The following is a 26,319-nucleotide window of genomic DNA, read 5'->3' on the forward strand; positions in this document are numbered from 1 at the left end:
CAAGTTTTTGTGTGTTACATTCTTCGACCACAAATCTCATTTACCCCTTAACTTGTAAAGACAAAAATCTGTGGCATTCACAAATTTATAAGTAAAATAACACCAAAAACGCAGTTCCATAAAGAATGGACAAATTATCAGATTGAATCAATATTATAACTAGAACTAGAATAAAGAAATGCACTCCTTTAAGCGCTGCTGCTACCAGCCTCACACTCTTCCTTGCGCCGTCAGAGGCCGCTGTGTTTCTGGTGGAGAACGAGCTTTAACAGAGTGTCGTTGTGAGAAGTAATATTGATAAAAAGGTTCTTGCATTCAATAACTTTGAAAATACATATTCCTTGCATATGCATATATGTACATGTGTATGCACATATGTTCATATATGTATCATGCAGATAATGCTACCAAGGTCGCAAAGTTTTGCACTTCGTAAAACGTAAGTTCAGCTCATATTTTTGTTATATCTTTAACCTCTTTTACATCTAAACGAATGCAATATACTTATGTATGGTTTTATCATACATATGTGTATACATACATACATATGTATATGTATGTATGCATTTTTATTAACTAATATGTATATTTTTTATACTAATTAACTCATTCAACATTCGGTCGATAAGTATAACTTTTTACATCCGTTGTACAAGACTAGTATGTGCATGTTTAACTGTACGTCTGTGTACTATATGCGTAACATTTTTTATATTTCTTTATTTACTTATTACATATGTTTATACAATTAAAATAACTTATGTTTTATGTAGTTGTTTTTCTAGAAAGTAAAAATGATTATTTAAACAAATCTATACAGCAACACCCGTTTCAGCAGAAGCATTGCTGAGTGTGTTTGTTACACTAATATTAATATTTTGCTATCAGACAAACTCCTGCGCCTGCGTAGATATTTTTGAAGACCAAATTACACGATACGATTAAAAACCCTTGTGGAAAACATGTAGAGTAAACGTATTCCAACTTTCACTTCAACACAAGGAATTTTAAAAAATATTAAGACTCCGAAAGCTATTATTATTATTAGCTGTTAGGGGAAAGCTATGCTAGAATTATTAATTTAAGAAAAGAAGGGAATTATTAGATATGGTAGAGGGAATTGTAAACCGAGCAAACGGTTCATGCAAGGCATAATTCGATGCACAAAGTATAAGGAAACGATAAAGGACGTGTGAGACGCTTCTTACGCGTCACAACTTTTATAACCGGCACCCAGTACTACTTCTGCACCTTAGCGGTGTTTTGTCAAATTTAGCATTTTTTATTCATCAACACGCTCCTTTAGCTCGCCCCCCTTCCCTAGACCCACACACTGCAGACTCGCGGCAGAGGCAGCGCCCGCACACAAAAAAAAAAAACAAATATAAGCTGCGGGACGTGGTGGGTTAAAAGTCGGAAGAGTCAGCGGTAGGGGGAGGGCAGAGGCAGAGGCAGAGGCCGAGGGAAGCAGAGTGTGAATGAGAGAATGTGAAAAGGACAACAAATGCTGCGGGGCAGGGTGGGTTTAGCCACTGGAAATTAATTTCTTCATTGTGGCTATAATTATCAAATCGGATCCCAATTTGGTGATCTGGGCGGGGCTAATTTTTGAAATACACTGGTTTCAGTGTGAGCATCCAGCAGTCTGGAGCCAACATTTGGTGGCTCTAGCTCTTATAGTCTCTGAGAACTAGCCAACAAACATCACGGACAGACGGACGGACGGACGGACGGACGGACGGACGGACGGACAGACAGACAGACAGACATGGATCTATCGACTCGGCTATTGATGCTGATCAAGAATATACATACTTTATGGGCTCGGAAACGTTTCCTTCTGTGCGTTACATACAACCGTTATTCACCAAATACAATATACCCTATTTACTCTTCGAATACCGGGTATAAAAATGAATAAAAATTATAATATTTATGTATAGTATGTCTAACTCGTAAAAAAATTCCTAAAATTTATGCGGCTCAACAAAGTAGAGCGATCTACGTCTCTCTACAATCTATATACACCAAGCATTTTTCGAACGCTCCAACTCTTTTAACAGAAACTGGTCATGGAAGATGCGGTTATGGGCTGATACTCCAGTGGAGCTCGCAGAAAATGTAAGCCTCGATCCCTGATCGATGAGTGCATAGGTGCATAGGACCGCTTGAAGACCATTGGCTGCATTCCGTATGAAACTGCGCACGGAGGCAAGGGAAGTGTTCCAGAACGTCCCATAACGTTCATCCTCTTCGCGTGCTCGAAAGCGAACTGGGAAGATGTGTGGATTTTAGGTAATTTATGTGGTCGTCAAACTATCTAAAGCTAAGCAGCAATGTTGTTTGGTTTGTATATTTTATTTAAATATATAAAGTTTTCATATACATTTATACAATATTAATATTCATAATATAATATGTGTATTCTTTAAAATTAAATTGGCTGTGTTTCTTTTTTTAGCCACGATAACGTAAAAGAATCGCCTTCCTGAGACAATATCGGCGAAAGGGTATCCCAAACTTGTTGATGATAGCTATTAAGCAACTGGATCTAAACAAAATTAACATTAGCATAACACTAATTAAAAAGATGAAAAAGTGTAATGTAGATTTTTACCTCAACGTCAGTTAAGAGTTCTTTTGCAATCATTTTTGTTTGTTTCGGGCACATAGTAATGGTTTTAAAAGTTAAGGCCCCACGGTTGGAAAAATTATGGGTTGATTGTGCTGGCACAATTTGCACAATGTCTTCAATGCGTATTCCAAATTCCCCATCCTGATAAAAGCCAGGCTCTGAAAAAAACCAAAGCTTAATTTATTCTAAACTTTCATAAACATATTAGACCTAAATGAAACATATTCAAATGAATAACGAAACTTGCTACGAGTGCACACGTCTACTCGATCTGCATTGGTTTTAAAAAATCGGTGTCTTCTTATCCATGAGTTATTTTGAGTTACAAAACTAAGCTAAATATAAAATTGAGAGTAGGCCAAAAAATGCCCCAAATTCAAATGAAACACTACTTGTCTTGTGTTTATTTTGACTTGTGTTTGTGTTTCTGCGACCATATTGACATGAACTCTACTCATCTTACTCTTATACTGTCTTTGAAGTGAGCGTTAAATGTTTGAGAGCAAAAATAATTTCTTACCATTCGAAATAAACATATTTTCTTGAAGACCGGGATCATCGGGCATATGACGTATACCTACGCCTATCGGGCCTTCATGAACATTTAAGTAGTGTCCTACGCCGTGACCAGTGCCATGACTATAATCTAAGCCAACGTCCCAAAGAGCCTTCCTGGCAAGTGTATCAAGAACTTGCCCCTGAAATATTGGTAAACATAAATATCTGATTAAAAAAATTTAAAGGAAGGTTAATTTCATGGTTACTGTGTACAACACGGGACGTAGCACGGGATTAAAATGAAGGCGCTACATGACAAATAAAAAAATACGAGGTGGATCGTTGCGAGTCGCGTTCAAACTCGGCACTACTTTTATACCCGGTACTCAGTAAGAAATGTATATGTACGTACGTAAACATGTAACCTTATATTTTTGGTTAATCCGATACTCAGAGCAAATGGGGTATATTGTATTTGTGCTTGAAATTGGATATATGTAACGCACAGAAGGAAGCGTCTTGTTCCTCAGAGCCTCGTACTCAGAGACTATAAGAGCTAGTCTGGGCAGCTCAAAATTAATATATCCCTTAGCTCTTCGAATTTCACTTATAGTCACCTCAGACTTTCTTCTTGGTATAACCACTTTTTTTACATACCTCCCAAAGATATGTTAAAAACTTAGCATCGTTTATGAGAGCTCTAGATTACGAAAACTACTTGGTTGATACTTTTTATTTACCAATTATATTTTTATATGTATGTGGTCTGGGTTTCGACAATTGCGATCTCTGGACAAATTTGCGTCAAAACAGGATAGCAGAACGCAAAGAAAGAAGGAAAGAGAATGAATTAAGACGATAGTGAAGAGAAGATCGGCGAGAGAAACGCCGAAAGATACCCTTCCAGCCTCCGACGTTATGTGAGAGACCAGACGACGAACGACGTAAAAATTAAATTCTCATACCTTTCTATCACTTATTGAACTTTTAACAAAAAACTTAAACCCCCACATGTATGTATGTATGTTAATGTGTGTACCTTAACTTTTGCTGGAAAAATTGTCGACCCAAACGTTAATTGGCCTTTGAGGACTCGGGTATATACTTCTTTTTGGAACTCAGTGGGATTGCCAAAATGAAAAGTTCTTGTCACATCCGTTGTACCATCCCTAAAATAACGTGCAAATGAAAAAAATGAGAATAAAATAATGTAATTTTACAGAATATAATTATGGAGAATAAATATAAACGGTTAAATAATATAGAAATAAAAGTTGAATGGCAACTTTTTGAGCATAAAACAGTAGTTGACTCTGCCAAATGGGAGCAGGCAAATAAGTTAAAAATTAAATCGTTTAATCTTAATGTTATAACTTTTTGCATTATGTATGAGCTGTACCGTCAAAGAAACATTTCAACAATCATGCGAAATAGTACAAAGAACAGGCGAAAGACTAGAGCAAGATAATGGAAATATGCGTGAAGGCATGTGGTAATATTTGACAAAATGACAGAAAAATTAGGTACAGCAATATAAAGTTTAGACTCATGTACAGGTAAAATCTTATTAACAAAAAACACCAAAGTCAAAAGTGGCAAGGAAGGTTGGTAGGTCGTTAATAATTATGTCCTATTAAATTTATGGCAGAGTAATTCTATAATATGTCTAGTTATTTTAATGGTCTTAAAACTAAATCATTGTGTTATTCATTAATGGAACTTACAAAAATTGAGCGCCTGAATCACATAGGTATATTTCATTAACGGTTATATCTCTCTTTGTATCATTCGTGGGATTATAATGAATAATAGAACCGTTGGGGCCAGATGAACTAATTGTCGGAAAGCTCAAGCCAACATAGTTATCTTTCGTTCTAGAGTTAAAAAAAAATATAAATATAAATATTGTAAATTAATATTTTTTTAAAAATAAATAAATATAAAGATAACCAACGTATAGATACCTATTATACATTAACTGTGAATAGAAACTTACCGGCGAAGAGACTCCAGCTTATCTGCTCCAGATATTTCATCAATTTTTTCACCCAAACTTAATTGGTTTTCAAGCCAAGCAAAATATTGGCATAATGCCATTCCATCCCGAACGTGACTATTCACAAATCCTTTAATCTCCACATCATTTTTAATTGATTTTAATAAACAAATTGGGGTGACCTATATTTGAGAAAAAATGGTTTTCGGTAAATGTTTTGTGTATGTACATACATATGTAAGAAATTTGTACGTGTTTATAAATGTAATTCTTACCTCCTGAAGGCGTTGCGATTTCGGAATAATTGCTGTTAAATAGTAGCTGCTTGTAGGAGAAATCCAAATTTTTGTATCTTTAGTCGACACCTGAAGATTTATATTTGTTTAAATTAATATATTTAAAGATGCTTTCTTAATAATTAATAATTAATATAAGTAAAACTTACAATGCGACTTATTTCCAGGCCAATCGAAGAATAGGGAAGAACTTTGATTTGTACTTCGTTTTCTGACTGATGGTTAGAAAAATCAGTTGGCAATTTTTCAGAATCAACGAAAGCTAACAGCTCATTCTTTGTTATAATCATATATGCAAAGAATACTGGATTAAAGTCTATATCCGAGCCCCGCATGTTTAAGAACCCTACATATTAGTTATAGATTAGTTATAAGTTTAAATCGAATAAATTAAATTAAAATACAACTTTAACTTACAAGCAATTTCATCAAGAGCACTAACAATTAAGGCATCCGCTTTTTTTTCCTGCATTTGTTTACGAACGAGCTCCCATTTTTTGGCGATTGTGACACCAGCATATTCCAATTTTAAGGGTTTTATAGAATTTAAGGTTTGTGGTGGCTGATCCTCACCCCAGATTTCATCAATTAAATTTTTTTCAATTGGGACTAAATGACAATCTACAAGTAGAGTGGTATGACAAAATGTACATCATAAAATATTACTGCAACTTTTTACAAACCAGATGAACTCAATTCGTTTTCTATAGGCTTCCACAGCCGGAAAGAAAATAAACGGGGATCCACGCCAACAGCACTGCCTCTTGGAAGATTTTGGGCCAACCATGCACCTACAGAAGGAGTCGTTGTCAGACCATCCTTCATAAGTACCCAATTTGAGTCGAGTTGCTTTTCAGCTTGTTGATAATAGCGACCATCTGTCCATAATAGTGCGCTGTTGCTTGTGACCACTGCTGTTCCAGCAGATCCATTAAACCCGGTTAGAAATGCGCGTCTTTCGTCATGCTGACATTGATATTCACTCTGATGAGCGTCATCGGAAGGAACAATATAAGCCGAAATGCAACTGATGTCTCGGACACGAACCAGTTGCATTAGCTCTCGTAATTTAGTCAAAATTTGTGTTGTGTCCTTCATCATCACCAAGATTCAATTCAATGAAAGAATTATCGACAAGAGTTCTCCGTATAATGATAAGATTATGATAAGATAACAATCCGTCATAAATCTGTGTTGCACATATGTACGTATGTCAATATACATTTTTATGTGCGGTTTTGTAAATTCATTAGGGATGTTCAAAGTGAACCAGTTCAGTTATCTGCTATTGTGGCCTTACTCCATGGCTATTTTTTTTCAGAACCGTTTGTCTATTTCTGTTTTTAGAGTTACATTTTATTTAATTTGTATTTATTAAACTACTTTTTAAACTTCTTTAACAAGCTTTTAATCTAAACAACAAATTGGATAGTTCTAGTAACCACGTCGTGTTCCACTATACTTCAAGACCAGTACTGTTCTTAACAGTACCACAGATGGCAATTTGACATCTTGAAATTATTACCTACATAAGTATGTCATTAGTCTTTGCTAACTTAGCTGCGTAGATGTATGACAGTATGAAAGGCAAAACGTAAAAAATGGACATCGCAGCCGTCTTTAGATATTTCTCGACTATTTCTCCTTTTGAAGTTAGTCAGTAAGCAAAGTGTAATGTCATGGACTACAAGTATTTACGTAAGTGCTAAAAGCAGGTATCCAGCCCCACAAAATATTCGAGCCTAAAATTTGCTATATATTTCTTTCGTGAGTAACTAACACAGGCATACGAATCAGCTGTGTTTTGTAAACATGTGTACTGCACTAGCAGTTCGAAATTCAAACTGAAAATACAAAAGTTTCAAAAACAGCTGGTAGTTGAATTGAGAATGCATTTGGCATTTGCCAATAATGCATATGGTTTGCGAAACGACCATTATTGCCAAAATAGCACAAATAATATATTATTTATTTATTAATTTCAGTAAAATGATTTCATTTTCAATAAAGTCATGGGAGAGGTATTTTTTTGATTCCGACAATCTATTTCGACTCTATTTTACGTTTTAGAGCGCACTTGTTTCCTCCATTTCGCAAACCACACTCCAGAAATAATTGAAAATATATATTTCTTGCCTGTCTACCAGCTGTTCTCTCAGTCCACACACGCACTTCGTATCGATATATCGACAAGAAACAAAAAGTCGAACCAAAAATTTGTCTTGTTTTCTGATGAAGATTGGCAGAAATTTTTTGTTTTTGTGGTGCTGGATACCAGCCTTAAATAGTCAATAGAATAAAGGGGTCCTGTAAGAACATTATTTAAAATATTATAAATAAAAAACATTTTAATAAAATGAAAACAAGATAGGTCATTTATTTTTTTTTAGCTTTTTTATATCAATAATATTGAAAACACTGCTCCAACAATAAAAAATTAAAAAACAATTTTTGGAAATATTTCAGCCTACATTTATACATTTGTACATAACAGTAGCCATAAGCAATAAGCATTTTGGTTTTTGGTTTACAATTTAATTTAGCACCGACATTAAACTTTGCTGTACCCAACGTGGCAATGCAAAAGCTGCATCATGTACTTCTGGAGTATAGTACTTCAAGTTTAGTGCTTCGATATCAAAGTTATCTATTTTATTTACAGAGTTAACGAACTTTTGATTCTTGTTCAAAGACCCTATAACGAAACCTATATGACCACAAGGATAAGATGGAACTGAAGTAATTGCATAGGAAACTTTTGGGAAGTGCTCTTTGCAACCCAACATTGTTTTTTTGATATAACTTAAGTCAAGCCAAAAGCTACCTCCTTGCGAGCACACGATTCCATCTTCTTTCAATGCGTGTTTCATTAATTTATAGTAGCTTTCATTAAACAGGCTTACTGCTGGACCAATTGGATCAGAGCTATCCGTTATAATGACATCAAATTCATTTTTATGATTTTTCATGTATTCAAACCCATCACCAATAGTTAGCTTTAACTTTTCGTTCTTAAAGCCGCATGCCATTGAAGGTAAGTGTTGTTTAGAGAGTTCCACAACGCGTTCGTCTATTTCTATTTGGTGTACTTCCTCAACCAAGGGATGTTTTACAACTTCACGGGCCACGCCTCCATCGCCGCCGCCAACAATCAACACTTTCTTAGGATTCGGATGACAAAAAAGAGGTAGAAAGGATATCATTTCCTGGTACGAAAATTCATCCCTGGACGTGCATTGTATTATGCCATCTAATATCAAGCACTTCCCATATGTTTCACTGAAAACAGCAAGAAAAATAATATAATTTTAAAATCTATAAAAGAACAGAATGTTTGTACATAAACCTAGTGGAACTAGATAATTGAAATTAAAATTTGCATTGTTATTAATACTACATATGTACATACATATTTACATGCGTAAATATGTACATACGTTAGAGATTTTCAAATAGGAAAAGAAATTCAGAATTTACCCACGAATTCAAAAAAAAAATTACTTTACGATTTAGTTACTATCTTTGATAGCTACATACATACATATGTATGTACTTACATATGTACAATGTGTGTACATTAGATACAATGAACATCGAGAAAATGACATTAAGGACATTGATACCGGGACTTAGAATCTTTTACTTTAAAATAACTTAATACGTACATATGTATGTACATACATACATATGTATATATTTCCTATCTAAATACATACATATGTACATATATATGTTCATATGTACATACATACATATGTATATCGAATAAAATAAAAAGCAGGTGCATGTTACAAGATTGGCGCCAATGCATATTTTAAAAGTACTTATAGAAAGGCATGAATGAACATCACATAACTCACGTATCAATGATTTGAATATCTTGGAATTTGGACTTTTCCTTATGAATGACATTTTTTACTTTTAAAGAAAATGCCTGTCCAGGCCATAGCTCGGCCTGAAGTTCACTAAACCAGCCGTCAGATATCGTATCCATTTTATGTTAAAAAAAAAACGAAATAAAATGTAAATTGTTTTCTAGTTCTTTGTCAATTTCAAATCCCGCCTGAAAGCTCAACACGTGGCTTGATGTTCAAAGATACCATTTATTCCCTGACTTAAAATATATTGAAAAAAAATTCTAATACTTTTCCAGTATTTATTCAGATGCGCTAAATTTTCTTGCGACTGAAAGTGTACTTCGCTCTGTGCCTAGTATGACCAAAGAGGGGCAAGTGCATGCTTTATGGGTACACTGTTTTGTATATGTTTCAAAAATGATATCTGTTAAAAATTTCAAATTTGTATCAAAGCAGGCAGAACTGTATTATTTCAAATTCAGATTGGATAATTTCTAAGTTTTGTAGAGAAATAATTTGTGAGTTAACTGACTAGTGAAATTGCTGTGAATGTTTTTAAACTAGGCTCAGCATTTTACGGAAGTGCCCCTAACATTATTTATAAAATTCATATCGAAAGCAACACTGTGAAATAATTTAAAAAGATACGTAGTCCAACGCTATTGGTTCAATCGGATCCAATCAAAACACTCCAGCACAAATTTCAAGTAACGTATAACCATCTCTTTTCAACGCCAGTTGTATCCAGCACCGACGTTCAGTAGTTACACCGCTTGAAAAAATCGGTTTAGTTGAGGAACAGGGTGACCATTTAAAGTATTTTATATATTTTCTGAAATTATATTTTAATTAAGAATATTAGTTTAATGTATTTTCACTCACGTAACGCTAATGCTATTTTTTTTGGTTGACCTTTTCATTTTTAGGATTAATTTGAAAACACTCCAATAAAAGAAAGTCGTGAAAACTAGCCAATGTTATGTAGAATTTATTGATAAATTGAATAAAATTAAACTTTTTAAACCAGATATTCTTAACATGCTCGTAATATTAAATAGAACATCAAAATCGAGGAAAATTATTTAAGATTCATGGTATATTTACGGTATATTTTCAAAATGAGGGTATATTTTGGTATATTTTTCAGGGTTGTGCTGTATATTTTATCTATAATACTGAGATCACGCTGTTAAGCAGAAACATTTATGTCATTATTAAATTAAACACAATTTTAATTCTCGGTTGTTAACTGCATATCGAAAGCAACACTGCGAATTAATTAGTAGAGAAAGATACGTAGGCCAACGCCATTGGTCCAATCGCATCCAATCAAAACGCTCCAGCGCAAATTTCAGGTGGCCTATAGCCATCTCTTTTTAACACCCTCAAAGGTTTAGTTTTATCCAGCTTGCCGGCGTTTAGTAGTTACTTCGCATGAAAAAAGTTTAGTTAAGAAAGAACATTCACGCGATGTGTTATAAAATTTTAATTCTTGCCTTACTGGCAATAGTCGGGCTGATAAACGCAAACATATATTTGGAAGAAAAATTTGAAAATGGTATAGAAAACGCCGGTACTTATTTCGTCCGCGATCTGTTTTTCATGAAATTATTTTCTTTTCATAGAAAATTGGGACGATACGTGGATTTATAGCAAGCATCCCGGTAAGGAATTTGGAAAATTTACCCACACCGCCGGTTCATTCTTTAACGATGCTGAAGCAGACAAAGGTATGTACTATATTTCAGCTGCATATTTTTTTTGTTAATTAATGTATACTTTCATATTAACACGTATACATATTACCAAGGAGTGTTCTCTATATATCTAAATATATTTTTTATTTATACTTGTGTACCAATAGGCATTCAAACTTCGCAGGACGCACGTTTCTACGCTGTTTCCAAACAATTCGATGCATTTTCCAATGAAGATAAACCGCTTGTTGTTCAATTTTCTGTAAAACATGAACAAAATATTGACTGCGGGGGTGGTTACGTTAAACTCTTTGACTGCTCCCTGGACCAAACAGACATGCACGGCGAGTCACCCTACGAAATTATGTTCGGCCCAGATATTTGTGGACCTGGTACAAAGAAAGTCCACGTCATTTTCAGTTACAAAGGAAAGAATCACTTGATAAACAAAGATGTAAGATGTAAGGATGACGTGTACACTCATTTTTACACGCTCATAGTAAGGCCTGACAACACCTATGAAGTATTAATTGATAATGAAAAAGTGGAATCTGGTAACTTGGAAGATGACTGGGATTTCTTAGCACCAAAGAAAATTAAGGATCCTAATGCCAAGAAGCCGGAGGATTGGGATGATAAGGTATGCATTCCAAAATGGATATTAACCAAAAAATGAAACATGTTCATTCATACATATGTACATTTTGACATACTCATGCCCAATTGTCATTAAAATCACATTAGTGTTTATATTCACATTAACCTGGAGTTAATGAATGAAAACAGTCAATAATACATGATGTATATGTACATACATGTGTATACTCTTAACTCTTGCGTGTTGGTAACCTCAATACATATTTTTAATATATTTAAAACATTTTTTTTCACATTATTTTTACAAATCAGCCCACAATTCCTGACCCCGATGATAAGAAACCTGAGGATTGGGATAAACCAGAACATGTACCGGACCCAGATGCCACCAAACCAGAAGATTGGGACGACGAAATGGATGGTGAATGGGAGCCCCCAATGGTAGATAACCCTGAGTACAAGGGAGAGTGGCAACCAAAACAATTGGATAATCCCAACTACAAGGGTGCTTGGGAGCATCCCGAAATCGATAACCCTGAATATGTACCAGATAACAAGCTTTATCTACGTAATGAAATATGCAAATTAGGATTCGATTTATGGCAAGTTAAATCTGGAACAATATTTGATAATGTCCTCATTACCGATGACATTGAGTTGGCACACAACGCAGCGGCTGAGGTAAAAAACACTCAAGCTGGTGAGAAAAAAATGAAGGAGCTTCAGGATGAAGTCCAGAGAAAAAAAGATGAAGAGGAGGCGAAAAAGATCTCTGATAAGGATGACGACGAGGAAGATGATGATGACGATGAAAAGGATGAATCTAAGCAAGACAAAGACCTGAATGATCATGACGAATTGTAAAAGCATTCTAATAAAATACGTCAAATCTTATTAGGGGTTTTTTGTGTAAAAAATTTGCTTTAGATTTCAAAAGCATCCACAATTAAAATGTGTAAGACTTATATTATATTTATAAACACCATCGTCTATTGTTTTATTTATAAAACGCCATCAGATATTTAGGTAAAGGCAAAGGCTCCCTTTTTTATATGTTTTGTGCCCTATGACCTATGGTCATAGTCTCTTTGGCGGTAGTCGATTGCAATCTTTAATAATATCAAATCAGATATTTTACCATCAAATTCCTTCCTATTTTCAAAGAGCTTCATCCATACAGACTAACTCCTTTCTCTTAGCCATACGTTATGTTATGTTAGTGGGTGAAGCATTAAAAAATTTAATGTCATTAAATAAATGCAGCTGTTGATTTCAAAAACAGAACTACCCAAATATTTAGTTACACATATCGTATAGAGAAGTGCTTGGGTGAACATGTGGTACGAACAGCTGTTCGTTTTTTCGATTTCCTTTTTCTTAAATATACGCCCTTGCAAATCATCTCCGTCACCGGCTTCAGTATAGAATTGTAGTCGTTCGTAGCATTGGAGGCTTTTTTCCATAAAAATTAAGTATTGAGCGTAATTCATGGTTTTTTAATAATCTCTGTTTATGTTTTTCTTCTGCGTGTCGATATAAATATAAGCTATCGATATGAGCCAAAAGCAATGGATGGAGCACGAGTTCAATGGATCGTACCATTTTCACGATCCATTTCTCAAAATCCGATTCAGGAAGGCCACAAGAAGTGGATCATGGAATAAGGTATTCTGGTGAACGCGCCTGCAAATAGATAGTGGAAATCAACTCCTCCAATACCACTTTTAAAAACTATATGATTTTATGGAAATTAATAATAGAAACTTTTATTTTTGGCTCGCACCAGCATATTCATGTTGCATAGAATGACCGTCTGCAGATTTGACAAAAGTATTCATTTTATTTCTAGTCAATCTAAACGATTGGCCTTTTGTTTGCCGAATATCATTCATATTCATATCGATTAAAATCCAAATAAATCCATCCATCCATCCATCCATCCAGCTGACACAGCTCAGGAAAATACATATAGTTAATAGCGTAAAACAACGAAATTAAACGAAAATGTTCAGGGTGACAAGAAGATGGCTTTGATAACTGTAGTTGAAGCTAGAAAGTGTCTTTGAATCACGACACACGCCAAATCAATTTGCACTCATCAGAATGAAATGCACTTTTTAATTGACGTGTTAATCCTGTTACAAAACATAGATAAAAGCGATCTATCTCGTTGGTGTGTGTACGATAACATAAACAGAGTGACCTTGCGCGGAAAATGTCCATTATTAGCCTAATAACTAAAATTCAACAGGGATAAAAAACAAAGATTCGTCGTTGCATTGCCAATTCATTCAGAATAGGCATTAAACAATAACCAAACACCTCATGTGCAAGAGTACTGAGCTAACATCCCCATCGATGGTTCATTTAAAACAAATGTTCTCCATTTTCCATTGTTCCAAATAGAAGGAGCCCTTTATACTCTCTTTACTGCACGAAATGATTATCGATATTACATATATTCCAAATCGATTACAACAGAAAAACCGCAACAAACATCTCTAGACATCATAGACTTACAATTTTTTTTTTAAATATTCACTACCTTGTTATAATGGTAAATGATTGTGTTTTATCATCCGTTGATGATGTAGAGCAAAAACTTGTCATAGCTAAGCAGAACCTAATTACATTAAATGATAATATTCGACGATTTGTTGGTCGCGTACCAAAGGAGTTGAGGTGTGTACATATATAACACATTCAATTATAAATTTGTTTATAAACTACAAGTTTTTCTTCTTTTATACGTTTTTAGAATAGACAAACACAAACATGCTGATGAAGTCAAAAAGAACGAACATAACGAAAGATCATTTAAAGATAAACGTCGTACGTTTGATTCGAACTATGGAGATGCTCGCTTCACTACAGACGAGATTGAACCCCGCTCGGCAAGAATCAACTCTCGAGTTATCCGGGAATTACCATCTAGAAAAGAAGTAGTCGAAGCTCAAGGGACCGATTCCGAGTCAATAGCTCGAAATCGTCGCATGTTTGGTTCGCTTATTGGAACATTACAAAAATTCTGCCAAGAGGAGTCGCGTCTAAAGATCAAAGAAGATAAAAAAGCTGAAATAGAAAAGAAACTGGAGAGGCAAGAACTTCAGGAGCGGACAATGCTAAGAAAAGAACGTGAAACTTTGTTTTTAAATAAAAAACGAAAGCAATTTGAAATCAGAGCATTGGAATATAAAATGGCTAGGCTAAAGGATTTCAAATCTTGGGAATCGAACATCTCTTACCAAAAAAATCAAATTAGAACAAAAACTAAACCGCATTTATTTTTTCGGCCACAAATACACACCCCTCGTACAGAGAAACTGCTACTTGAATGTAAAACTTATGTAGAATGTTTTATCCAAAGCAGACGTGAAGAACTACACGCAGAACTACGGGACATGGAGCGTTTAAATTACATCAAAATGCATGAAAATAACGAAATTGACGAAAGTATCTTTGAAGAACAATATGATGAGATGGGTAGCGAAATTGCATAATTAAAAAAAATAAGTTCAATAAAAAGTAACATTGCTGAGACTCGTTTTGAAAATTTATTTTTTTTCATCGTCCTGATCCAGATCTTTAAATAGGTTTGCAGATATTAGAAAATCTTGAACATAGCAATTTTTCGGATTTGGGTTTCACATATATTCGTAAGGTACAATGGAATTTGTTAAATTCAGTATTCGAAGGTACAAATTATATTGGTGTCAATAAAAATAAGTTGATATAACGATATTACAAACTTTATGGAAAATAACAACAATCGGACTTGGTTTCAAGACTTGGTTTCCCCTAAGAATGCGTTCTTTACATGTTCATACGTCCATTAAGCTATTTTTATACCCGCTACTCGAAGTGTAAATAGGGTTTATTGTATTTGGAAGGAAGGAAGGATTCTTCAGAATCAATAGCCGAGTCTGTATAGCCATGTCTGCGTGTCCGTCCGTCTTGTTGAGCGCCTGGATCTCAGAGATTCAGTGACCATCAAATTTTGCATCCAGATGGCTGTAATATCACACTGTTACACGAGTATTTCAAAATTTTCCCCGCCAAATTTTAATTTTTGCTTAAAATATCGGATATACCCTCAGCCTATAGCCGCAAAACAAAAATCATATGACAGGTCAGACATTTCGCTTTGCAAACCATAAATTTTTATAAATTATAAAAAGGTGCACAAATGGGCGGTTTTCAGGGAGAATGGCCAACGTAAAGGGCACTCATGTTCCTCTTCGATTGCATCTTCTAGGTAAGAGAAAAAAGCAGAGCATTTTTATTTTTTGTGCTGATATTTTTTTTATAGCTGACTAGGAATATAATATTTAAGAAAATTTCACAGAAACAAACAGAACAGGAGCACAAAAAACTGCCAAATCTGGGAAATCAGTAGGCTCTGAGTTCAAAATGTTGTCGACTTGTGGGTAAAGCCCAGGCCTGAGTTCAGTCTAACTTTAAACACAGAACAAGTAACATCGTTTTGTTTCTTCTAATTTTTAAATTTAATTTAATTTCAATAATATTATTTTCATTAATTTTTTTTTTTTGAGTCGATATGTCGGACACTTTATTAATTTCATCTGCTGGCAGTGCCACCGAGTCTGCTCTTGCAGATTCTAGTGGAGTGCGACCCGTTTCTGGATTTCGCAATTATCTGCATCAATCAAGAGGATTGTGGTAACTCAATATGAGTTATTTTCTTAAATAATAACTACACGGTAACTAACAATTGTCTACTTATTAATAACATATTTATGGAATAAGAACTCTCTATACATTGCAAATGATATTTTAGACAAATATTAACAACGGAGAATTTTCTTTACAACAAAACTTTACAAAAACTAACCAAATGAAGAAACACGTCTGAGCGTTTTAAGTCAGTTCTGACAATTGAACATTTTTTTTACAAATCAAGAAATCTCTATCGCTATCTGTATCTGTGAGTATTTCAAATTTTTTGTTTTTCTGAATGAAAAAAAAAATGTCTGTTTCAGGTACTTCCCACACATATTCTTCCTTTGCTAGTCCACTGTACACCACTTCTAAACTTTCACCAGATCCTTGTGGTGATTGAGGATCAGTGTGTATAGTTTTAAAACAACTTGTCTGCTTCCTGAATGGTCATGGCATACACGAAGACACGCCCATGGTCATGCAGCTGGGCCACAACGCCTGGGACAAGATCAAGACAGTTTACTCCATTCTTTTTCACGTGCAAATTTGAATGGATAAATGCGATTTGCATTTTCTGAAAAATAAAAGCAATTAAATAAATTGAGTCCTTGAAGGGGATTCCTTTCATTCGAAAAGACTATATCTAGGCTAGGTTAGGTTGAATGAGTTAGAGCTCCTATGTAACTGGTGACTACAGCTTCAGACTCCGAAAGAAGTATTACATAAGCACAGCAAACAACACTTACAGGCCTCAAATCAACTAAAAAACGATGAAAGCCGGCGTGGCTCGGACGCTCAATTTTGAGAGCGTACACATTTTTAAAATATAATGTGCTTGCCTCAACGATCGTTGACTTTTAATTCGGTGTTAAAGTCTCTCTCGAGGAACACAAATATACGATCATCATTTTCATATGTACCATGTTACTGATTTTTATGAATGTATTATACAGATATGAGGCTGTTGTCTGTCACTTACATTTGTATGTACATATGCTAAGAGCTTTTCTATTAAAATCTTCCCATCTTGAAAACGAAAGATGATATCTATTTACATTTAAACAATAATTTCATTTGACATCCCATGTTACATTACATACATGTGTACAAACATACATCAAAAGCTCAAATTTGACGCGTGCGCTCGTTGTCGTCAAGCTTTTTGGTCCTAGCTTGTAGGTGTAATGCTATTGAGAATTTACATGTTAGTTTCGCTTCGCGGTTTGAAAATAAGTAAAATAACTTTCTGACAGTGAAATAAAGTATCAGTTTTAGTCGCAGTTTAAATAATATAATTATTTGTGTTGTATTCATTTGAGCTATTCCCGTATAACAATCGTTTATGTATATTTTCAATGTGTATAACAACATAAGTGACAATTTCTAATAGAATGCAATGCGAACAAACGCGAAAATAGCCAAATAGCTCAGGAGGTAGAAATGTTGAACTTTATAATTTTTTAAGTGAAGCGGCATGGACATGCAAAAAATACTTTAACTAATAGATGAACATAAGTAAATATATACATATGTTTTTTTGCACCTACAGCATACATATACATATACATACATATGTTCTGTGCATGTATTCTATCTGTTCATGTATAAATATGTATATAAGTGTGTAAATGGGGAGGTGTAAATAAGTGTCCTTATCTTTAGAAAACTTGGTTGATAACAATCTTGTAAATGAAATTTATTTAAAGTTTTAGTGTAGGATTAATAAACAACAAAAAAAAGCCGCGATTCCTTAAAATATAAATGTTTAATTCAGAAAACCGAGAATGGTATACAAAATGGATCTATTACTTCTGTTAATTTTGACATTTCAACAAATAAGATACATCGTTGGAAGCAAAGATGGTAAGTCTGAGACAAATAACTACACACATGCATACATGTATGTACATGTGTACTTATGTATATGCACATATTTAAAGGTATAACGAAATATTCACTTACTAGACTAAAATTACTAATTACATAGTCTATCATTAAATCAAACAAACATACGCATATGTACATACAAATATACAGAATTTTTGGTATGGAAACAGCCAAACTTTTTGTCACTACTTGTAATTAGAAGGGAACATATTTCTGAGGTAACAATAATTTTAATATTACATGCATATGTACATACAGCAGTTTTCATTTTGTGCGTTCACCATAACGTGATGGATTGTATCTATCATATAGTGAGTTCTGATGAACGCCTCTGATGCATACCTTACCATAGTGGCTTCGTAAACACAACGACTTAGAACCTATCGTAATTGACTTCGCAACAATAAGCACTCTAGTAAAATTGGATCGTATTATTTTACGTTCCATTGCGTTCACCAGAACTGGAATTCCATCAGTGATCGCTGATCAAGTTGTCCTGGTGAATCCATTAATATTCTCATTCCATCTTCTAGTTTTACATAGGCAAAAAAATGTATTTAAAAATCCCTTCAGTAAGTAAGAGCCTCACGTTTAATCTCATGCAAAACATAGTTTTGGCCAACTGCTCAAATCTAATTGAAGCTTTTCAGTATATTTGTCGTTCCTAGTGAAACTTTTAATACTCTTTGCCGTGGGGATTCAATTTATCTTTAACGGAACAGCTGTCTGTTCGCTTTTATAGAGTGGTATTTAGACTGCGCAAAAGTGACTAATTCGAATTGTCTATGTTAATTTTCTATATTACTTTACAAGACTTCAAATGGACTGTGGAAATATGACTTCAAATGGAATAAAAAATGCCTTTACAAAGCATTGCCACCACCTTAAGGACCAAACGTTTTATCCACTGCTCTAGAAGAGTAAATGAGCAATTCTCTGACACATTTCAAGCAGATAAAATTAGACAGATTTTCAAAATTATTTTGTTATTATGACACACCTTACGACGACCTCTAAACCTGGTGCTAAGGTCGATTTTGGGCAACTATTCTTTTTGTAAAAAAAAAAAACCAAGAGATTCACACGGTACAAATCTGGAAGGGGTTTTTTCAAATCAATCTCAGAATTAAGCAAAAACCAATATATTAATGCAACTTTTTTATTTATGTGATGTCTCTGTTAAGTGTCTATAAATTTACTTTTTTTTTATTTCTTTAAAGCTTTTGTCGCTCGGGCCCAAACGTGCTTGTTTTTAACAGTTACAAATATATTCGTTTGCCATTTATCTCGAATTTTTTTTAGATATTTTAGTATGCTAGAAAGACATTGTGGAATAACTACCAAGTACTTAGATGTGCAAAATTATCTTTCGACAGAAAGTGCAATATATTTCGTTTGGTGCCCAGTATGACCAAAGTGAACAAAGTGCATGCTCGCTGGGTACACTGCTTCGTGTTTGTTAAATTTTGTATGAAACATACTCCTTGTATTATTTGAGAGTGGATCTGGAGCTTGGAGAACAACAATGCATGAACAACAAAGGTCCACATTATTGGATAAGTTCGGTCCGGCGGAACTGTTAAAATGAGAAATCCTTAAATTTGTATGTATGTGTGTGCGCATGTGTATTTTTCGACACATCTCCTGCTGAAAAATTTATGGGAGGAGATAAATATGTCGTTAACCCTGTGCTAATACCTAAGTTCGACACTGTCGTATCTCGAGTCTTTTACGCAATATTCCAAATCATTAATCTGTTAATAAACTAAATTCAGAAACTCATCTTACCAATTTTAGTATTTCCCAACAAGTAAAGCTAACTAGATTAATTATAAAAATAATAGCAATATATATTTGCTGGCTTAACAAATTGTTTAATGAAAGGTGTAACACATGTAAATAGTTAACATTTATTTTTTGATTGCATTTTTCTAATCAAATAATATTGCCTATACCTCTAGTACCAGTTCATCAAATCGAATCTTTGGTTGGAGAAAATATATTCCTTCCATGCAATATAACTACATATGAGGGAGATGAGCCGGTGTTGGTGCTATGGTACAAAGATGACAAGGGTACTCCCATATACAGGTAAATATATGAAATATATTAATGGAACAAAAAAACAAAAATATTTGTAGTCCAGGTTTTAAGTTATCTTCACAAAATTTTCCACAAAGGCTTTTTATACCCGGTACTCGAAGAGTAAATAGGTTATATTGTGAGTGCCGGGTATAAAAGTTGTGACGCGTTAGAAGCGTGTCACACGTCCCTTCTCGATTATAAATAGGCCGTTAATCCCCATAAATTATTTATGTAAATGACATTGGAACATATAGCAAGCTTCTTTTTGTATTTTAAAGACTAGGTTCAGTAATACTATTACACTGTGAGACAATTGAAAACTTTACAATGTAACTAGCAAGAGACAAAAATTAAGCTGTGGACCTGAACCAGTAGATCACTTCCTCATACTCAGAGTTTGCAATATACTTTCAAAAAGTTTTTTTAAAACTAAAAATCGCATTTTGTTTTAGTTCTTTAGTTTGATACTAAAATTTTAACCATATAAGTCTACTGAAATCAAATCACAAAATTCGTTGGACCTATTTTTAAAACTTTTACCTTTTAAATTTATTTTTAGTATCGACATACGCGCAGGTGTTTCTAAAGCACCAAAAAGATGGTCTGATGATTCCGTCTTTGGAGATAGAGCTTACTTTATTTTTGACAAGGAGCCTGGTAGACTTTCAATCCAAAACACCCAACCATCCGATTCAGGAACATTTAGATGCCGGGTAGACTTCTTAAAGGCACAAACAATAAATAGCCGTGTAAGGCTTAACGTCATATGTAAGTAATTGTATTTTTAAATGTATTTACAACAGTCCTTATATCCCTTATTTCTGATGACAAAAGATATCTATCAAATATATGTATGTACATAGTAGCTTTCATTAATCATATTTTTAAACTTTCTTTTTTGTTTGTATTAGCTCCACCTAAACAAGTAATTATACGGGACAATGATAACGTTGAGCGATCTACAGTGGTAGGCCCATACAGTGAAGGCGACCTTGTGATCTTAAAATGTCAAGTAGTTGGAGGTAAGACCTGAATAGGTAGACCATTGGTGAATTAATAAACCTTTAATTTAATTTTATTATTTTGATTTGATAGGCTACCCAGCTCCTACAATAAGTTGGTATCGAGATGGTGTGGAAATGCCTTGCGATATTTTCCATTCAGAGGGAGGAAAACTGATCGAGTGTGTAATTTCTCTGCCCTCGCTTGGAAGAAAAGACCTCAACTCTCGACTCACGTGCAGAGCAGTTAGTCATCCTCGTGCACCAATCGTTGAAGCTGTGGTTCAAATCGATATGAACTGTAAGTGTGTCCCAAACAAATTCAATGATTTTAAGGCCTTATTTCTTATTCCTTGTTCTTAAGCCATGCAATATCTTACTCAATCTACGACCCATATCTTTTTAGTTTCACCATTGAACATTCGATTGTTAGGGGCCCATCAGCCTCTCTCTGCTGGACGAAGGTATGATCTTTTATGTCAAAGTGCTGGATCCAGACCTCCTGCAGTTATAACGTGGTGGCAAAACGGAATACGACTTGAAAAAACAACTGAAACTGTAAGTAAACAAATTTTCTATACAATATATTGTATAGGTGCGCTCACGTTCACCAGAACAACGTTATAAGAGCTCAGTGATGGATTTAAGAAGGCTTGATTTTCGACCTAGTGTGACTGTAGTTCCAACATTTTCGACTTTTACCCATAGTGCATTTGCGGGTTTATCGACTCTGCTGTTCATGATGATCAGTAATATAACTAATTTATGGCCTCCGCTTTTTTTTTTGGTGATCGAATGTACATTTTTTAATGCAAAATATTCATGATGTTATTTTAGACGTCAAGTGATGGCAACCAGACAACAAGTACTCTTTCCATCAGCTTAAGTAAAGCCGATTCGGGGAAGTTTTTGTCCTGCAAAGCTTACAATCATGCTGTTCCATCGGAGCCTCTTGAAGACGGATGGAAGCTTGATATTCAATGTAAGTATACAAATTATGGATTCATGAAAACAAAAAACCTTAGCAGATTGGTGTTTTAATACGTTCTTCTACTTTTGATTTATAACGAAGTAAAATTAAATTTTCGAATTTATTTACAGATGTTCCGGAAGCGTATGTTCGGTTGGGAACTTCTTTAGACGCAAATACTCTACGTGAGGGTACAGATGTTTACTTTGATTGCCTAGTAATAGCTCATCCAAATGTATTTCGAATTGAGTGGCGTCACAACGTAAGTATTAACATATTAGGGAGAACATTATCATCAAGTCTATAATAGTTGTGCCAAAAATTAAAACTTTCCAATACAATTCGCTCCAGAAAACCAAATATGAACATATTTATTTGTTTCTATTTCTTTTAGGATCAACCATTGTTCCATAACATTTCTCAAGGAATAATAATAAGTAATCACTCTTTGGTTCTGCAAGGTGTAACAAGATCTACCGCCGGAAACTATTCATGCGTTGGATATAATGCAGAAGGGGAAGGAATAAGTGCACCGTTTGCCTTGAATATTTTGTGTAAGTTGTCCTAAGGCTACCTCGCACCGTTCCTTCTCGCTATACATATGTGAAGTTAGAAACTGAAAAAGCTCGGCAGCTTGCAAAATTTAATTTAATTTTTTAGCTTTCAACTTTGGTTAACGTTTTACTTTTTTTTCTAGACTCTCCTACGTGCATGCAGAACCAGAAGAAAATATATGGGATAGCAAAACACGAAGATGCAAAAATAACGTGCGTGGTCGATGCAAACCCACATGAAGTCGAATTTAGTTGGACATTTAATAATTCCGCGGAAAGTATTGACGTTGCTAAAAATCACATTATTCAATCGGGTAAGTTCTGCCTAACCACAGATACTGCGGGAGGGCCGCAGTGCCCTCTTTTTTTGGTATTAACTAACTACTCAAAAAAATGAACTTTTATTTACACTTCGAACCAAAAAGACTGAAATTAACTCATAGGTTACATCGTTTTAGGCACATCCTCCATTGTAACATACACTCCAATCACTGAACTGGACTATGGTACCCTTTTATGCGTCGCAACGAATAAAATCGGAAAGCAAAGAGTACCCTGCGTATTTCACATTATAGCTGCAGGTAAGCAAGAAACTCCGAGAGATTGAAATCTGTGTCCTATTATTATGGCAAACCAACAGAAACACAATCTCGGGATCATAATTTTGAACTAGAGATTTGCTAGTAGATAGATAGTATTGCCGAATCGCTTTATTTTAAGAGTAATTTGCGATTTTCTTATAACCAATTTTTCTTGTACACTTTAAGGTCGACCGGAAAAAGTACACAATTGTACTCTTATCCATATATCAGTGTCATCATTAACAGTTACCTGTAATGATGGTTTTAATGGCGGATTACCACAACATTTTCTCATGGAACTTACGGACAGTAGTACACATGTAAGATACAATAGACTGCAATATTATTTAATAGTAAACTTTATTCCAAGCCTGGCGAACATATTTAAATTATATTTATAAGCTAGGGGGTAACGACATATGTATCTCCTGGCGACATATCTCCTCCCATACATTTTTCAGCAGGAGATATGTCTCTAAATTCGAGGCTAAACTTCGCGTTTTACCGTATACCGATCTGCCAAAACTTTGGATCTAAGGATGTTCGGCTTTAACCATGTTTCGGTAAACAAAATCAAATGCGATGAACATGTGACACTATCCATGAAAAGTGTGCCGAGCTTACTACGCAAGCCTTTAGATTTGTGATGGGCTTTTCGGAAGGAAGTAAGTTTTTTGACTGAGAGGAATTAGAGTGGATAGGCTGATTACTAACAAACCAGAACATTTGTGTATTAGCTGATTTTAATTTACAGAACGAAGCTATAACCGAATCTCTCCGAATCGATTCGGGGTTTTGTTTATGTACAGCTCTAATGAAAACCTTACATTTTTCAATATGACAACTTATGACATCAAATGTAAAATTTTAATTCAAACCAATTTTTACAAGCACTGTTTATTTGTTTATTTCAGGAACTAAAAGCAAATATTACATCCACAAATCCAAGATTCACGGTTTCTGGTCTTACTCCAGGTAGCCTGTATAAACTATATATATTTTCGTTTAACACAAAAGGTCGATCTGATCCTGAAATACTCAACGCGGCTATGCTCCGAATGCCAGAAAAGCAGTTAACGTCAGAACAGAGTGAGCAATATTTTTTTTCTATTAAATGTAATGCATTACATTAGTTACCTATTGAAAATTAAGCTAACAATAATTTAGAATGTGTACTTACTTGACAACCTACCTAACGCTCGGCTGTGCTCTTAAATGTAATGTAATGAAAGTTGCTGGAGGTCTGAGGGGCTTGCCTTTAGATCGCGAGTCGGAAAGTTCGAGTAGCTTTACCGTTTATATTTATTGATCTACAGGGTTTATATAAAAGTTACGTACACTTCATTATAATTTGTTTTATATTTCTTTTAACTTCAAGCGAATAATCTTCGTGCGGAGCTTTTATTCTCGCCAGTTGTCTCGCTGACAATTGGGTTAACCTTGGCTGTACTGGTCGCCATACTAGCAATTATACTCGCACTCCGAATACCATGCACAGCTACATCCAGAAGGCGTCAAAAAGAACTGTCTAATGAGAATATATCAAGAGATGAATCGCCAGGGCCAAGTATAAAAAGTTCTGCGAGTAAGGATCTTGATGATTATGATGAAAAAAATCCCGATGTTGTACCGGAAACTATTGATTCAGATGATCAGGTAAGAATTGCGTCCTTTAAATATCTAAAAATGATGTGTGTATAGCTGGTAAGCTTTTTTACTAACTGCTGTGAAATGTCCAAATTAATGAGGTGAGTAGCATTTTAAGGACTAATACAGTAAAACTGTTGTTAACTGTGATCACCAAAGCGGCCAATAAACGATGGCGAAATGTGCGCAATATGAAGATATATTTATCCCCCGTACTCGAAAATACACTTGTATGTTGTGTGATATCACAGCAGACTGGATGCAAATTTGGATGTCAATACATGTAAAGTATTGACATGTAAAGTACATACATGTATAAAAGTCTCACAACGTTCCTTCTCGTTACTATTTCTAAAATATTGGGAACATTAATTAAATAATAAATTATCGCAATCATTATAGACTGACAGCACAAGGAACAGACAACAGATATCAACAATTCATACCGACCGCAGTCCCAGCAGAGGAATATCTGTAAATGAGACGCAACACATTACAGCTGCTGAAATGACATTACGCACTTCTCACGGAATGGGCTATTGTACTTTACGTAGTGGAGTTCATAGCCCGGTACAGGCCTTGGCTGGGGAAATCTCAATTGTAAGTAGTTATTTATTAGTGGAATTAGGGAGGAGAATTGCCAACATTGAAGTTCTCGGGAAACTTGATCTGCAAATTTGTAACGCTGCCATTATTTGTATGCATAAAACACATTCTAATAAAAATATTTTATTTTTTAAAATTTATTTCAGAATGTGACTCCACACGTCTATTCAAGCTCAATCTCCCAATGTACACTTCCTCGCCAGTCGTTGCACAATGCTTGGCCAAAGTATAATTGCAACATGAGCGGAACAAGACCGACTTCAACATTTCATCAACTTTCTTTTCCACAATCAAGAGCGCATAGCCATCATAACCATTCACAGTCATTAATTGGACATTCAAATGGATCATCTTTAGCATCGAATAGCTCTATGCCCTCGCCCTCAAATGTTTTACCTCCACCACAAGGAAGAATACCCTTGCATCATATAAACCAATCTCAAAGCGGTAAAGTCTGCATGGGACTCGGTAGCGATGACATTCACTCAGTTGAACAAAATCTATCCGATGACGAGGTTACCGTCCAAACTCCATTAATGATTAAACGCGACAGCACTGTATGACTATAGAAATTCCACAGGGTGGTCGACACTCCCCTGTGATAACAATTTTAATATTCTCTGTATCCTGCATTTCGAACTCTTAGAATAAACTTTTATACTTTATTATTAAAACAGTATTGTTTATAGTTGAATTATTTTGCGGTGAAATAAACTAATTTATATATATTGT

The 26,319-nt window shown here is 34.7% G+C and overlaps 5 protein-coding genes and 1 long non-coding RNA gene across 9 annotated transcripts; 4 read left to right on the forward strand and 2 right to left on the reverse strand.

Annotated features, from left to right (window-relative positions):
- Positions 1-2,410: 2,410 nt before the first annotated feature.
- On the reverse strand, positions 2,411-6,621 carry LOC117585799 (xaa-Pro aminopeptidase ApepP). The gene is made up of 10 exons (XM_034275504.1): positions 6,109-6,621; positions 5,843-6,046; positions 5,575-5,771; positions 5,405-5,494; positions 5,130-5,311; positions 4,858-5,007; positions 4,173-4,302; positions 3,156-3,333; positions 2,618-2,793; positions 2,411-2,551 (listed from the first exon to the last, which is right to left on the reverse strand). Exons 1-10 carry the CDS (start codon positions 6,524-6,526, stop codon positions 2,435-2,437), a joined length of 1,842 nt encoding a protein of 613 aa, XP_034131395.1. The 5' UTR covers positions 6,527-6,621; the 3' UTR covers positions 2,411-2,434.
- On the forward strand, positions 5,056-15,116 carry LOC117585803 (pinin). Of its 2 annotated transcripts, XM_034275513.1 has the most exons (3): positions 5,056-5,077; positions 14,128-14,258; positions 14,335-15,116. In XM_034275513.1, the coding sequence occupies exons 2-3, from the start codon at positions 14,131-14,133 to the stop codon at positions 15,074-15,076; spliced, it is 870 nt and encodes a 289-aa protein (XP_034131404.1). In that variant the 5' UTR covers positions 5,056-5,077; positions 14,128-14,130; the 3' UTR covers positions 15,077-15,116. The 2 variants fall into 2 exon arrangements, with proteins under 2 accessions (XP_034131404.1, XP_034131403.1); XM_034275512.1 differs by lacking the exon at positions 5,056-5,077 and having other exon boundaries at positions 14,056-14,258.
- Positions 7,844-10,519, reverse strand: LOC117585802 (spermidine synthase). 2 transcript variants are annotated; one of them, XM_034275511.1, is made up of 3 exons: positions 10,503-10,519; positions 9,286-9,435; positions 7,844-8,704 (listed from the first exon to the last, which is right to left on the reverse strand). In XM_034275511.1, the coding sequence occupies exons 2-3, from the start codon at positions 9,417-9,419 to the stop codon at positions 7,960-7,962; spliced, it is 879 nt and encodes a 292-aa protein (XP_034131402.1). In that variant the 5' UTR covers positions 9,420-9,435; positions 10,503-10,519; the 3' UTR covers positions 7,844-7,959. The 2 variants fall into 2 exon arrangements, with proteins under 2 accessions (XP_034131402.1, XP_034131401.1); XM_034275510.1 differs by lacking the exon at positions 10,503-10,519 and having other exon boundaries at positions 9,286-9,518.
- Positions 10,687-12,559, forward strand: LOC117585801 (calreticulin). The gene is made up of 4 exons (XM_034275508.1): positions 10,687-10,840; positions 10,908-11,012; positions 11,147-11,619; positions 11,889-12,559. Exons 1-4 carry the CDS (start codon positions 10,753-10,755, stop codon positions 12,438-12,440), a joined length of 1,218 nt encoding a protein of 405 aa, XP_034131399.1. The 5' UTR covers positions 10,687-10,752; the 3' UTR covers positions 12,441-12,559.
- A 923-nt stretch (positions 15,117-16,039) lies between the features above and the next one.
- On the forward strand, positions 16,040-16,883 carry LOC117585234. Its single transcript, XR_004573907.1, has 3 exons — positions 16,040-16,297; positions 16,375-16,521; positions 16,577-16,883. It is a non-coding gene; the product is annotated as an uncharacterized LOC117585234 (long non-coding RNA).
- Positions 16,884-17,961: 1,078 nt separating this feature from the next.
- LOC117585443 (nephrin) lies at positions 17,962-26,257 on the forward strand. Of its 2 annotated transcripts, XM_034274918.1 has the most exons (16): positions 17,963-18,119; positions 20,105-20,234; positions 20,788-20,996; positions 21,140-21,250; positions 21,324-21,530; positions 21,636-21,787; positions 22,067-22,211; positions 22,331-22,461; positions 22,594-22,753; positions 22,897-23,067; positions 23,212-23,334; positions 23,521-23,654; positions 24,249-24,423; positions 24,713-24,990; positions 25,384-25,581; positions 25,734-26,257. In XM_034274918.1, the coding sequence occupies exons 1-16, from the start codon at positions 18,041-18,043 to the stop codon at positions 26,148-26,150; spliced, it is 2,820 nt and encodes a 939-aa protein (XP_034130809.1). In that variant the 5' UTR covers positions 17,963-18,040; the 3' UTR covers positions 26,151-26,257. The 2 variants fall into 2 exon arrangements, with proteins under 2 accessions (XP_034130810.1, XP_034130809.1); XM_034274919.1 differs by lacking the exons at positions 24,249-24,423; positions 24,713-24,990; positions 25,384-25,581; positions 25,734-26,257 and adding an exon at positions 23,741-23,990 and having other exon boundaries at positions 17,962-18,119.
- The last annotated feature ends 62 nt before the right edge of the window (positions 26,258-26,319 follow it).

Source organism: Drosophila guanche, unplaced genomic scaffold, assembly GCF_900245975.1.
Source record: "Drosophila guanche unplaced genomic scaffold, DGUA_6, whole genome shotgun sequence".
Taxonomy (NCBI): domain Eukaryota; kingdom Metazoa; phylum Arthropoda; class Insecta; order Diptera; family Drosophilidae; genus Drosophila; species Drosophila guanche.

What these genes read in the sequence shown, in the direction of transcription:
- LOC117585799 (XM_034275504.1), bottom strand. Translation starts at nt 6,526, where the DNA reads ATGATGAAGGACACAACACAAATTTTGACTAAATTACGAGAGCTAATG. An exon ending in GCCTGGAAATAAGTCGCATT is followed by an intron (nt 5,495 to 5,574) that starts GTAAGTTTTACT and finishes ATAAATCTTCAG; the next exon opens with GTGTCGACTAAAGATACAAA. An exon ending in AAATATGTTTATTTCGAATG is followed by an intron (nt 2,794 to 3,155) that starts GTAAGAAATTAT and finishes GGTTTTTTTCAG; the next exon opens with AGCCTGGCTTTTATCAGGAT.
- LOC117585802 (XM_034275511.1), bottom strand. Translation starts at nt 9,419, where the DNA reads ATGGATACGATATCTGACGGCTGGTTTAGTGAACTTCAGGCCGAGCTA. An exon ending in GATATTCAAATCATTGATAC is followed by an intron (nt 8,705 to 9,285) that starts GTGAGTTATGTG and finishes TGCTGTTTTCAG; the next exon opens with TGAAACATATGGGAAGTGCT.
- LOC117585801 (XM_034275508.1), top strand. Translation starts at nt 10,753, where the DNA reads ATGTGTTATAAAATTTTAATTCTTGCCTTACTGGCAATAGTCGGGCTG. An exon ending in GGAAGAAAAATTTGAAAATG is followed by an intron (nt 10,841 to 10,907) that starts GTATAGAAAACG and finishes TTCTTTTCATAG; the next exon opens with AAAATTGGGACGATACGTGG. An exon ending in CGGAGGATTGGGATGATAAG is followed by an intron (nt 11,620 to 11,888) that starts GTATGCATTCCA and finishes TTTACAAATCAG; the next exon opens with CCCACAATTCCTGACCCCGA.
- LOC117585803 (XM_034275513.1), top strand. Translation starts at nt 14,131, where the DNA reads ATGGTAAATGATTGTGTTTTATCATCCGTTGATGATGTAGAGCAAAAA. An exon ending in CGCGTACCAAAGGAGTTGAG is followed by an intron (nt 14,259 to 14,334) that starts GTGTGTACATAT and finishes ATACGTTTTTAG; the next exon opens with AATAGACAAACACAAACATG.
- LOC117585443 (XM_034274918.1), top strand. Translation starts at nt 18,041, where the DNA reads ATGGTATACAAAATGGATCTATTACTTCTGTTAATTTTGACATTTCAA. An exon ending in GGTTCAAATCGATATGAACT is followed by an intron (nt 21,531 to 21,635) that starts GTAAGTGTGTCC and finishes ATATCTTTTTAG; the next exon opens with TTTCACCATTGAACATTCGA. An exon ending in ATTTCACATTATAGCTGCAG is followed by an intron (nt 23,335 to 23,520) that starts GTAAGCAAGAAA and finishes GTACACTTTAAG; the next exon opens with GTCGACCGGAAAAAGTACAC.